The sequence below is a fragment of the Gorilla gorilla genome, chromosome 10, assembly GCF_029281585.2.
Source record: "Gorilla gorilla gorilla isolate KB3781 chromosome 10, NHGRI_mGorGor1-v2.1_pri, whole genome shotgun sequence".
NCBI classification, from domain to species: Eukaryota; Metazoa; Chordata; class Mammalia; order Primates; family Hominidae; genus Gorilla; species Gorilla gorilla.
Genome location: NC_073234.2, coordinates 85,599,335 through 85,613,064, shown reverse-complemented (window position 1 = coordinate 85,613,064; position 13,730 = coordinate 85,599,335). Strand labels below are relative to the sequence as shown.

Below are 13,730 nucleotides of genomic sequence, written 5' to 3'. Positions count from 1 at the left end.
TTAAAACATAAAGAATGGCACTGGAAAGGTATATATAAAGATTTGTTTTTTGGAAACTAAATATACTAAGTCATTAACTTTGAGTTGCTTGAGTCAAACTAACACAACTGAATAGGGTCAAGGGGAAAAAAATCTAATCTCTCACTAGTATAATTAGAAACAATCACAGAAAAAACATCTCTAAAATATTATGCCAAGAATAGGACATACAGCTGAAAAAAAGAAAAAAAAAAGAAAAATGGGAAGAACTCAAGGAGTTTTTCTTGGCATAAAAAAACTAAAACAGGCAAAAATATAAATATGTATAAATGAGCTTGTATATGAGCAGGTGACTGGAAGGACAGTAAAATTAAAATTTATTGGGCACTTATCAACAAAGCACTATACTACTTCCTCTCACTTCCTTCTTATAATCATGTTATAAAAAAGGTTATCACCTTTTTACAAAGAATAAAAACAAATTTTTAAAAAAGTTTAAAAGGTTATAATTTTGAGTCAAATTTTTCTTTCAATCTAACAATTGATAATAACAACACAATATTAGGAGGACTATATGAACACATTCTAAATAGATTCCTACCTCTTATCTGGCAGGGTGTTAGTCAAATTCCTTATTGATCATTTTTCAGAAACCCTTAAAGAATATGATCTAAGAAATTATTCCATTAATTATTTCCACTGCACAAACTGATTAACAGCACATCCCTTAAACACTTATGGCAAAATACATCATTCTTTATTCAATCTTTTGCTAGAAATAAAAAAATATTAAGTTACATGAAAAAAATAAAATCATAGCAACCAAATCCCTGAATATTCATACTTAAATAAAGTCCCCTAAAATCTTTATAGGGGCAGGAGAGAGTAGTCCTTAACTGATGCCTTAAAGTGTCCCCTTTTCCATTTGCAAAGCAGCCGGCTTCCTCTAGGAACTCACTGGCATGCCCATACTAAAAAGGACAACATAAATGGTGCTTTATCTCAATGGCTTCTTACCTTCAACCTGTCTTGCACTTAGCTGGTTAACGATTCCTGTAAAATTATTTCCTTATGCAATTTTCTTCACTAAATTCAAAGTATTTTAGAACAGAAAAGACTCCAGAGATTATCCAAGTAGGTTACAGATAAAGAATTCACACTAAGCATTAAGTGACTTGCTCAAGATCACAAGTAATGAGGCATTAAAGACAATGATCAAATTTCTTGACTATTTCAATGCCTTTTTTGCAACCAATATCATTTTCCATTTTTTAATGGTAGTTAATAATGTTTGCATCATCCAGGGAACTTTAATGTCTGGGTCTCCTCTCCAGCAATTGTGATTTTGGGTAATCATGGCAGTGGAATTTTAAAAATTCCCCAGGTGTTTCCATGGGTGCAGTCAGGGTTGAGAACCACTGTTCTAGAGTATTAAAATTCTGTCAAGACCCAAAGATGTTTTCTAACCTTAACAAGCATTTTACTCTGTTTACACACTACATATCTTATTTATAATCTTCTTTCTTCTTTCTCTATTCCTTTCCTCAAATCTGTCCTTTACTACTCATATCTAACTCCTCAGCAAGAATACGTTCCCTTCTCTTGTTCTAGAGATATAAAAGACTACTTAAAAATAAATAAGTGCTATGACCAAGGTGTTTACATGCAGTAGACATAGAGTGCTTGAGTGCTTGTAGGAGGGACCACACTAACTCAGACTTGGGAATAGAGTGAGTCTGGAAGCAGAAAAATTTTCCTGGAGGAGACAGAAGATAGTATATGAATTAAATAACGTATGAGACTCAGCCAGGTGTTTGGTGGTGGCAGTGGTGGGGAGTCAGGTGGGTATAAATGTTACAATAGTTCAGTCTGAGAGAATGACGAGATATATGAAAATGAGGACAAGTTATACACCCGGCGGAGGAACAGGCTTTGCCTTCTAGGTGCTAAGAATGTATAAGACAAGAAACATGGATGGAGCTAAGTGGCTTCCACAACTATGAGAAGTGGCTGCTGTGCTCGAATCAGCTGAGAGTCTCAACATCTGGCTGGATCTTTAGAGGAGTGCCACAGAATCTTTACCTGTGGAATAGCTGTGTGGATCTCCCAAGTACACTCTACACTTCCTCAACCTAAATTTCTGCTCTAGATTAGTGGTACTCATTCACAAAGGTTTGCAGGTCGGAAACCTTAGAAATCATTCTTGATCCCTTTCTTTCACTCCTACATCATCAAGTCCTGTTAGCTCTATCTACAAAATGTACCAAATCTGATCAATTCTCAACACCTCCACTAGTCCAAGTCATCCCATTTTTTTTTGCCTGGACTACTGCAGTATTACTAACATTCTCTCTCTCTCTCTCTCCATAAAAACAGGACATTTGTTATTTGCTATATTCTTACTTATATCTTGAAATAATACCTCATTCATTGTAGGCACCCAATAAATACATAATTATTAGAATGAATACATTCTATCACAATGTCTTAATTCAACAGATTCTTGGCACCTGTGGATTTAACACTGGTAGTTTCTACTATGTACAAATGGCTTTCTAGGGTCATGGCATTCAGGTATCAAAGAAACTGATGTTTTCAGCTCATGTTCACACAGTTACTCTTACAAAGTAATATAATCCTGGTTCTACTACTTACAATCTGTGTAACCTTGAGCAAATTCCTTAACCTCTTGTGGAGCTGCTGTGAAGGTTAAATGAGTTAATTCACATAAATACTTAAAATCGCATCTGATACACAGTAAATAATATTCAATAAATATTAGCTGTGTGTGTGTGTGTGTGTGTGTGTGTGTCATACTTATGAAAAGAAAGCCAACAGGTGGTACCAAAAGTGAAGATAAAATAAGATAGTCTAATGAAGTGATGGTTTTCACACACACAAAAAAGATGTTTTATGGTGGAAAATGTTATTCTATAGCTGTGTTCTTGAACTTTAAAAGTAGCAATGATCTTGAAATAAATCTCTCAGAAATGTGAAGACTGTACTTCTTGCTGAAATCAATATAACAGCCTAACAGGTGTCTCCTGTCTTGATAAAGTAGGCCATTCCTAAATCTATCCCATGCTGTGGATGTTATTCCCACTGCTAAAACAACTTTACTCACAGTCTGTTCAATGCTAATCTCAAATATAATCTCATCAGTAAATTCTTTTCCTAATCATTTTCCAAGATACTTGATTACTCCTGTCTTTGAAATATCCAAATAGTCTACAGCCGTACCATCCTGAATGTGCCCTATCTCGTCTGAAACATCCAAATAACCTTGAACTTCTTATTCTACTACATAGTAAAATCATTTGTGTACTTATCCTACTAGATTATATGAGACTGCTTCTTGTTCATCATGCATTCAAGATTTACTGAGTGCTTGCCATATGCAAGGTACAGAGGATACAAAGGCAATGAGGACATGCAGTAAATAATGCAGCAACACCATAGCAGTAGGTACACTACGCAGAGATGGCATAAATGAGGATGATCTCTTCTACCACACATCTGCAGTATCTAGAATGGCACAACATGTATGGTAGGGACCCAGAAGTATTTGTCAACTTTAATTCCTACCTGCTTTTTGAAGTTTTTCCATACCACTATAGCTTCCCTTTTTTTTTGGTTCTCCTCAAGGAGAATGGTATAGACAGAATTTGCTCCCTAAAAGTCTGTCTACACCATTCTGCACATGGCATCTTTTAATCTATGTGTTAGCATCATAGGCTGTTATTTAATATTTTACATATAAATATGTCCTATCTTCCCCAACTATAAAACATGTGTTCAAAAGAGCAAGAAATCCTAGAGCACTCTGTACTTATTACTAAGCATTTAGTATCTGTTCAATGGTCCTACAATTTCCAAAAGCAACCAAAATATGTCATGCACCTATTTACATAGCTGACAGCATCACTTCTGAACCACCCCACCTGTGCTCTGGGTTCTCTATGAAACAAGTAGCTTTCACTTAAGTGTTCTTAAAGCAGGAGGCCAAAGAAATGTCTGCTGGAAGCATGAGACTATGTCATTGTTCTCAAGCTAGGAGTCCAGAACTAAGAAATTCTGACAGATTTAGCTCTTCTCCCATCTAGATGCCTGGGTCCTCTGAGAATTCAGACACAAATTTGTATAATGAATTCACCCAGATATTTTGCTAAGCTAGGTGCCTATAAGATAATATGCACACAGAAAGCACTCAGTAAATGACAGTTTCCTTTTTCTCCAATCTTACAAGGTCCTAGATCCTGTTGGTAACTAAGAAAAGGTAAATGCAACTATCAACCACTTAATTCCAATGCTTTGACTATCCAGGAGAAATTAATTCCTGGTTCCCTGTTGATTCTAATCTAGGAGACAGCTTAAGGGAGCTCATGGGTCTTGAAGATTATAAGGTGTACAGTAAGTCTTCACTTAATGCCACTGATCATTCTTGGAAACTGTGATTTCAGGCAAAAATACATAGAGCAGGTCCTTGAACAGTGTTGTTTCATTCAACTTCATTCCATTGTAATGTTGATGAGAACAAAAAATTGGTTTTGTTATATGTAGTTTTGCTTCAAGTCGCAGTTTCAAAAAACTTATGTTAAGTGAGGACTTAATTCACCTGAAAGCTTATCACATACTCAAATATAACAAATAGGAAACAATATGCAACTTGAATACAAGAGTATGTTCATTGGTTTCTATAGTTATCATTCCATGTACAGTATTCACGTGAATTATTGGATGAAAAGTCCAATTATTTACATATTTGGATACAATCATACTATACTAGAACTGAAGACCATACAGGTCTCTGTTCCAGCATTTTCTGGCTACCTCATGGCACTGCATAATCACTTCCACCCAAATCTAGCCAAATCTAAGTTTAAGCACTTCTGTATCTATTCCAAGACAAACTCCCTTTCTTGTTTAATCTCAGTGACTCTTACTTCTAGAGAGGGCACTCTTCCTTCTATATCTCTTCCACCTCTAACCTTTCTAACCATCAAGAACACACAATAGATAGTAGATCTCACATTTTTAATGGCACAAATTACAATAAAAGTTTGCCAACTGAACAGAATTAATAGTGGTACTCAATGCACTTGGGAAATGAACTTTTAGTTACACCAATCTCAATGTGCAATTACAGTAAGTTGCCATAAGAATAATATCTCTAATCTACACTCACCTACTAATTCCTTATCTCTCCATCCTTCATTTAACTCAGTCCCTTAAGTTTTGTCATTCTGACTTAAATTATTAAAACCTTAACCCTCAAGACCCACATGGTAGCTTGTGTTCTGCTGTCTGACAACGTGTTTGTTCAGATTACCTACCAGCTGAATGACCTATTTGGCCTTCTCGGGTCTGTCCTAACACATAGAAATTGGCAACCTAGACTCTTTCTTTTTCCACTAGTTATAGCTTCTAGATCGGTATCTTGGAAAGACATAATTACACCCTGACCTGAAACATTACAGTTCCAGTTGATCTAAGATTCAATTTTTCTGTACTCTATCTAACACTTAAAATGTCATTTTAAAAGAGTAAGCCATACATTCAAAATGTTGCTTCACCAATGTTACAGGAATATAGTTATTTAATATACTGAACTCCAATGGAAAATGTTTGCCATACATGGCTTCTTTTTAAACTAGTAAGTACCTTAAAAATTCTTTTTCTAATGAAAATAAATTTTCTCATGTATTAATCTTTGTATGTCCTTAAAAACAAAAACATAAATGTCTGTCATACCAATGATATAACTGCATTTTAAACCTAACCCATTCCATATCTTAGCCCAGTTAGAATTTCAGATTTGTAGGTTAAAAAAATTAGACCAGAATTTTAAAAAATCCGGATAGCTGATTATAAGTATAGTAATTGCCATTATCCTTTACAAAATAACCTTAGTTTCTCAAATACAATTTTTCTCCAATCCATATCTACTTTCTGCTGTGATAAACGGTGGTCTTCCAAAAGGTAAAGTAAGTTCTTTGCAGTTGCTCTAAAGAAATAAAAGGTAGCTTTAAAATAGCTAGATATTTCTATAGTAAGGGTTACCAGAAGGGTGAAAGCCACACTAAAACACAGGGTAAGCTGAATAAATTACTAGCTAATAATAGTCCTTCAACAACTAGGATAAATATTTGTAGATAAACAATTTTTTTATGTAATAAGCTTTGGAAATACGTTTCTTGGTTTAATTGTAGAAACTGTTAATACAGAATAACTTTTATCTACTAATTCTATATTAACAAAATTGTGTTCCATAGCAAAAAAGAGAAAAGCCACAAAAGATAGACAGAAAAAAGTAAATGGAAACCATGCTTGTATACAAAATTAGTTTCATCCTCCCACTTCGAATCAATTTGGAAGGTAAAGTGTTATGACAAACTATTCTGATACCTGTCAAAACTTTGCTTTTCATTATACTGGGAGAGTTCCAAATCAAATTATTGGTTTTTACTTGAAACTGGTTAGGATAGTCATCAGATGTCTTCTTCAGTTATTCAATTATCCTATAATGTCTGATGGGAATTTATAACACTTTTAATTCCCTTCTTCTATTAACAGAGATTACATTAACAGAAATGGGAGATCAACAGATCTGACATTAACAGAGATGATAAAATCATACTAATATTTAACAATTTGGGAAGTTAATTTGAGAAAATATAAAGATATTTTATTGTTTAGTTTTATAAAAATTTTATGTGATAATAGCTAACATTTATTGAGCACTTACTATGCACTAGGCTCTGTGCTAAGCGCTTTAAAAGTATTACAACACTTTAAAAAAATAGAAGTAGAAGCCTGCAAAACGGAACAAGCATTAAACTGTGAGTCAAAAATCTAGATTCTATATCCAGACTGAGCTAATGCAAAAGAAGAAATATTTAAGAAATACTTGTGAAACAAAGAACATTTTACAAACTGCTAAGTAATGAGTTTACTTAATAAACACGCGTGCACACACACACACACACACGGTAGCCAATCAAATAAACTAAAAAAAGCTTTTAACTTCCTTTAATTGAAAACACAGAGAATGTCTATTTTTAGTTTAGCAAATTCTTCAAAAATACTGCAAAAAATTTACAGATATAAAAGATGTTGAAATAAATTTCAATCTATGCTATATCCAAGTAATAGCAACCATAGGATCAATAAGGTCTGAAATAATGAGGTTTTGCTATGTAAGTAAAATAAAACTCTGAAAATTAAACATTTTTCCTTTTAAGTCATACAATAAACCCACAAAGGAAGTACTGGTTGTTCTTTATTTGGTAGTTACTTATTTTTCTCTTTAAATAAAGTATCCCAGAATAAATACAAAATTCTTACTTTGTTGCCCGTATAAACTTGCCCCAAACTGAGACAGCTGACCTGATGTAGATGGTGATGCCAGCATCTAGAAACAAATTAATTATATTAGAGCATAAAGAAAACAGAGCAGAGCACTGCATTTACACTCCACAAATCTGTATCATACCATAAATGTGAAAATCTAACACTTTTTCTCATTCTTCAGAAAAACATAAAACAAACATTCTATAATATATTCCATGTTTCTTAAGAGAATATCACAATTGGATAAAACCAAACTGTGGAAATGAAATTAATTTTTAATACTATAAGTTTTCTAAAAGTCACACTAACTTGAGTTACAGCAGCACTACTATTTCACTTAGCAAGTTAAAAAAATAAAATTATATAGACATGGTATATAATTTATGTATTTGTGATGTGAACTTCATGGCACTTGTACAATGCCTTTGAATTTACTTTATCAATTTTTTTCCTTGTAGATGTAAATTATTTGAAGATATATTATGTTCACAGAACATACATTCATTTTATATATCCTCATAGAAATGAATGTAGCAGTGTTATATACTCAAAAGTAAATACTGAAGCTGAGTAAATGAAAATATGTGTGTGTGCATATTTGTGTATTTCCTGTCTTATATTAGACAACCATCAAAACATCCTAATTAAATAAGACATGAGCCATGTCATCAAGGGGCTTACAATCTAGTGGGGAAAGAGAATGAATTATACAACTCATTATATTTTAAGGCACAGTGTGGTAAATGCTCTAAAGGAAACATGAAACATCACTGGAGCTACACAAAGCTATCAGGAATACTCTATAGAGTGGTAACATTTAGGTACATACAATGAAGGGGTCTTCCCTCAAGAATATGCAGTGAGTATAAGTGTAATAAAGGTTAGTAATGTAATCAGAAACCACCTGTACCCCCAAAACTATTGAAATTCAAAAAAATTGAACAAAAATTTAAAAATTGAACACAAAAACCCAGTATCCAGTTGTTAAAAAAAATAAAGATTTGTAATATTATTAGAGAACATAAACAGTGGTGATAGGATAACTATGAAAGGAGATAAAGTTCATCTCTATTTGGAGATAAAGCTCACCCATGTTACGGCATAGAAGAATGCGAAATAAATGTCATACAAGAATGGCTACCAACTATAGCAATAAAAAGAAAAATAATATTAAGCAAGAAGGTGGCAATCAAAATGGGTTTTGGGAAGATAACTCTAATAGCAGAAATGGGATATGCTGAGATACTAAACGACAACAGCAGAAGTGAGACTAAAAATAAGAGGCATTCTGGTGGTAGAAGTAACAGTTATTTTATGTCCTGTTGACTAGCTGGGGTATAATGGGAAAAGGAGGTGAATGGAGACTCACAAAAGAGAGAACTATCAGAGGCTGATCTGTGGTTTCCAGGGATGAAAAATCATGCTGACACTGACCACAGTTAGAAAAACCAAGAAGTGAAACATGTATTTTTGTTTGTTTTTTTTCTATTTTCTCACCCTGTCTTGTGGTGCTGAGGTAAAACATCTAAAGGGTAGAGGTTTTACAATATATATTTCATACTATTTTCATGTCAAAATTCTAAGTTGTTTCAATTACACTAAAGTTTGCAAAATTTTTTATACAACTATAGTTTTAGACCAATGGTACACATCAGTAACTCTTGAGGTAGGGCTGAGTTATACACCACTCTAAAGAAAACAGTAATATTAATACGACAGTAGTGATTTTTCTAAAAAAAAAAAAAAATCAAACCTTATAAATATTCCCTCCCAAATCCAGAGGATGTGCAACCTAGATAATTAAACTAACATCCTTTATCTATACAATTATACTATATATTCTTTCCCAATTATAACCCAACAGATGAAAAGATGCCTGATAAGTTCTTTTCTTAGGTATTATAGATTACTGTTACTGCATTAACTGAAAATATTTTGTAGGTATATTAAAAGTTCATTTCCAAATTGCAAGAACAAGAATATATAATAAAGCTTTAGTTGATCACAGAAGGTAAAAGGTTTATGGCACATGTATACCTATGTAACAAACCTGCACGTTCTGCGCACGTATCCTGGAACTTAAAAGTAAAATTAAAAAATAAAAAAGGAAGTTTTATCCTTTTTAGTAAGTTTTCTTTTATGATTATGTAGTGGCCTTCTTTATTCCAAATAATGCTTGATATCTTAAAATCTGGTTTTCCTAATAGTAATACAAATCAACCATCAAAAAAAAGGAGGTAAAAGATTTATATAAAATTCTTAAGAATCATGATTTTCTGTCATTATAAGCTATAAATGAAAAAGTACAGTTGTTTCTAAAGGCTGCAAATATAAGATGTTGGCCAACATAAATGCATGACTTAGAACAATCCATAATGTGAATATTGTCAAACAAAACACTTAAAACATTTTTCATCAGATATTTATGTTTATTGAATAGTTAACTCCAGACAACACACATTTTAGTCTACTTTCTCACACTGATTATACATCCATGAGTTACAGATACGCCTGGGTATCTACCTGCCCTCTCAAAATGGGAGGAGGGAGTAAGTAGGGAGGGGAAGCAGAGCATGAAGGTAAAGAGGTGGTAGGTCCCTAGGCCAATTACTTGAGATCAAGAACCGTAGGCTGATTCACTTACCACAGTGTGTAATATTAAATACAATTTTCTCTATGTGCCACTACATGAAGGTGGTTAGTAAACACAGCTTTACAGGAATAATAAAAGTAGTTCAATGTTAAATTTAAGAGTTTGTAACCTTCAACACATTCATGTAAAATAAGCATCGATCAGCTATACAGACATATCTTAAAATTACTGCCTCAAAATGTGTCAAAAATGCAAATATCTAATTTCTTATAAAGTCTATCCCTAAGAACCTGTACTTTTAAATTCTGAAGGCTATATTTCATCAAACAAATCGGTGCTAAAAATGGATTTAACACACAGTGAAGAAATGTGAATGTCACAGAAATGCTTTTTATGAGTACAGAAAATGCACAAGAAATATACTCTGACAGAACAGTAAGTACTATTAGCAGAAAACAAAATGTATATATTTTTTAAATTCTGAAAGTTAATAATATAAAGGTAAATTTCTTAGAAAAATATAAAACTTTAGATCAAGAAACACATTACAGTAGGGGATGCAGCACAAGTAAAAAGAGTCTAGTTTTGGAGTCAGAAATAATCTGGGTTTGAATCCTGGTTCTGCCACTTACCTATGGAACAGCCAATACTTGGTTTCCCTCCTATAAAATGAAAATAACTACCTACCTCACAGAGCTGAAGTGAAGGTTAAATGAAATAAGATATGGCATATAGTATGTGCTCAATAAATGGTAGCAGCAGCTGCTAATAATCTAATCTTCCCCTCAGTTGCAGAACTCTCATTAACAGGAGTGACAGGGGGCATTCAGACTCTTGAGAAATGTATTAAATAATACCCTTAATTTATATAACTTTTTGCCCAAGGGGCTAAAGAAAGTTTATCTTCACAAATTCCAGGTAAAATAAGGCATAGAACTTGTGCTCTTAAGAGTGGCAAAAGGTAGAAAAAGGTTAATAGAATGCTGAAAACAACAAGTTACAGCACACTCTAAAATCATCATAATAATCAGGTCTTCCATATCTCTCAGAAATCTACAATGCACACTGCAGTCAAACAACAACAATAAAAACCAGGAAGCAACTAGAAGAAACAGTAATGTGATTCTGGTTATTCCCCTAACCCATCACAGAACTTCTTTATCCTTTAATATACAGAATGTCAAAGAAATCCACAAATTGTTGCAAGGAAATACAACAAAATTTTGTTAAATAAAAATTCCATGACCATGACAGCAATTAAAAAATGATATTTAAGTTTTAAAATATTATTTTTAAAAGACTCTGTATAATATACTCAAAATTATGGTGATAACATAATTCCTAGCACTATGTTATTATTCCAGGACAAAAACCACAAATGAATTATGACTTTTTAACTGTACCATATCTACAAAGAGAAAAAGAGACAAAGAAAAAGGAAGAAAGCATACGCATGCACACACATAAGAGTTCCAGATCTAGACAGAAGCTAAAGAACCTTTAAAATTGGAAAACGGATAACTTAAAACATGAAACTAATGAAATCTAGCAAACAGGCACAAAAAAAGAAAACTATGAGAAGGTAATACATTAAAAAGAACAAGGCCAGGCGCGGTGGCTCACACCTGTAATCCCAGCACTTTGGGAGGCCGAGGAGGGCAGATCCCCTGAGGTCAGGAGTTCGTGACCGGCCTGACCAACAAGGAGAAACCCCGTTTCTACTAAAAATACAAAAATTAGCCGGGCGTGGTGATGCATGCCTGTAATCCCAGCTACTCAGAAGGCTGAAGCAGGAGAATCACTTGAACCCAGGAGGCGGAGGTTGCTGTGAGCCAAGATCGCGCCATTACACTCCAGCCTGGGCAACAAGAGCGAAATTCTGTCTCAAAATATCCCCCAAAATAAACAAACAAACAAGAACAAAAGAGAAAAGGGGCAAGGGAGGAGGCAGACAGTAAAATAAAATGGTCATTAAGTCACAGAACAGGGTAGCTTACAAATCAGGTAACTGATGATACGCATCTACTAGGTATTTCAAATAATTTTCATTAAAATATTCTTAAGGTTACATAAGGAACATTTGAAAAATAGTGTAAAACTCAATGTACTTAATTCCTTAAACACTTGAGACTCAAATTTTTTATTAAAAACAAGTATGGCATTATATTATATTGTCTGAATGTCAGGTTACAGCTGAAGTACAAATTTATGGAAAGACATATGACTGACTCAAGGAATGTTTACATTTTAAAGGTTTTCAATATTCATTGCTAACCTATTTTCTACAGTCTGTCTTAATTACAGCAGTCACTTCAGTGCCCCCCTCACAAACACTAACTATTCTCCCACTTAAAAAAAAAAAATCCTTCATGAGCTAGGTACTATTGTTCCTATTTTACAGATGAGAAAACTGAGACACACAGAGACTGACGTCCTAAGACACACAGCTAGCAAATCAGGTAGCTGACATAAAAACTTACATAGTAGGATTTCCAGGGCTTACATTCTCAATCACCAAAAACTAATAAAAGAGTTTTACATGGCAGTTTGTTATAAAATAACTACACAAAGTATTCCATAGGTCAGTAAAAACCAATCTGAAAAATGCAATGAAAATGGCAACTGCAAAACCCTATTAAAACGCATAAAGAACAAGATTAAAGGGAGAAATATCCTTCTGAAAAACCATCTATATTGATATTAATGTGCAACAATCAAAAACCATTTTTTTAAAAAATGATGTCAAAGATTCTTACCCAAGATGTTAAAATGGTCTACAAAGCTATGGCAATTCAATTATGTTGTAGTTCTGACACAGGATCAGTATGGTAAACAGAACAAGATCTTAGAAACAGGCCCAAGAATGTATGAGACACTAGTACATATAATAAAGGGATATTTTAATTAGCCATAAATTAATGATCTAACCCAGGGGTGGGCAAATTATTTCCTGCAGGACAAATCCAGCACACTGCCTGTTTTTGTAAGATACATGAACTAAGAAAGTTTTTACATTACAGATGGTTATATAAAGACCTATTATACAAAATAGGTTTTGATTTTATATACATACTTGATTTTGCTTCTTGGTCCACAAAGCCTAAAATAGTTACCATCTGGTTCTTTAAGGGAAAGTTTTCTGACCCGTGATTTAAAGCACAAATGGTGTCGGTGCAATTGGATAAGCTTGTAGAAAAAAAAAGTATTTGGAACCCTACAATTCACAGGTTAAACCACAACACATTTCTAATGGACATAAATTATATGTAAAGAACAAAACATAAAAGTATTATAAGAAAGTAATTGGGAAATGTCTTCCTAAGTATGATCTCGAAAACAGAAGCCATTTAAAAATAAGACTGATGGATCACATTTAATTAAAATGACAAATATACGTATACTACATATACCAAGAATTAAAGGTGAAAAACTGGGAAAATATTTGTAATGAATGACAAGAGGTTGTTATCCTCAATACATGGAGAATGCAAACTAGTAAGACTTAAGATCTCAATAGAGAAATAGAAAATGACACAAAAAAGGTACACAAAGGAAGAAATACAAATGACCAATAACTATATGGAAAAGACCCATCACACTGTGTGTGTGTAAAATTAATGATGTTTTACTGTATGTACATGAAAACAATAAGCTTGTCTATTAGCAAAGACTTAAATGTAATTGCTGGTATTCTTGTTGGCATGGAGAGTGGTGATTACAGTAAAAACCGGTACAAACTTTTTGATGGAAAATATGTCTGTATGACCTAGAAGATTTAAATAATTGTGTATTTTTCAATAAAAATATT

General features: G+C 33.3%; 1 protein-coding gene across 7 annotated transcripts in view; it reads right to left on the bottom strand.

Annotated features, from left to right (window-relative positions):
• The window catches only part of CNOT2 (CCR4-NOT transcription complex subunit 2), a 111,461-nt gene that overhangs the window by 28,249 nt on the left and 69,482 nt on the right, over positions 1 to 13,730 (bottom strand). For 6 of the 7 annotated variants that reach the window (XM_019038535.4, XM_055357037.2, XM_063694669.1 and 3 more), the window contains one exon: positions 7,324 to 7,390. The exons of the other annotated variant lie outside the window; for it this stretch is intronic. In XM_019038535.4, coding sequence (XP_018894080.1) covers positions 7,324 to 7,390 — 67 coding nt within the window. The remainder of the gene's footprint in view (positions 1 to 7,323; positions 7,391 to 13,730) is intronic. 7 annotated transcript variants of the gene reach the window in all.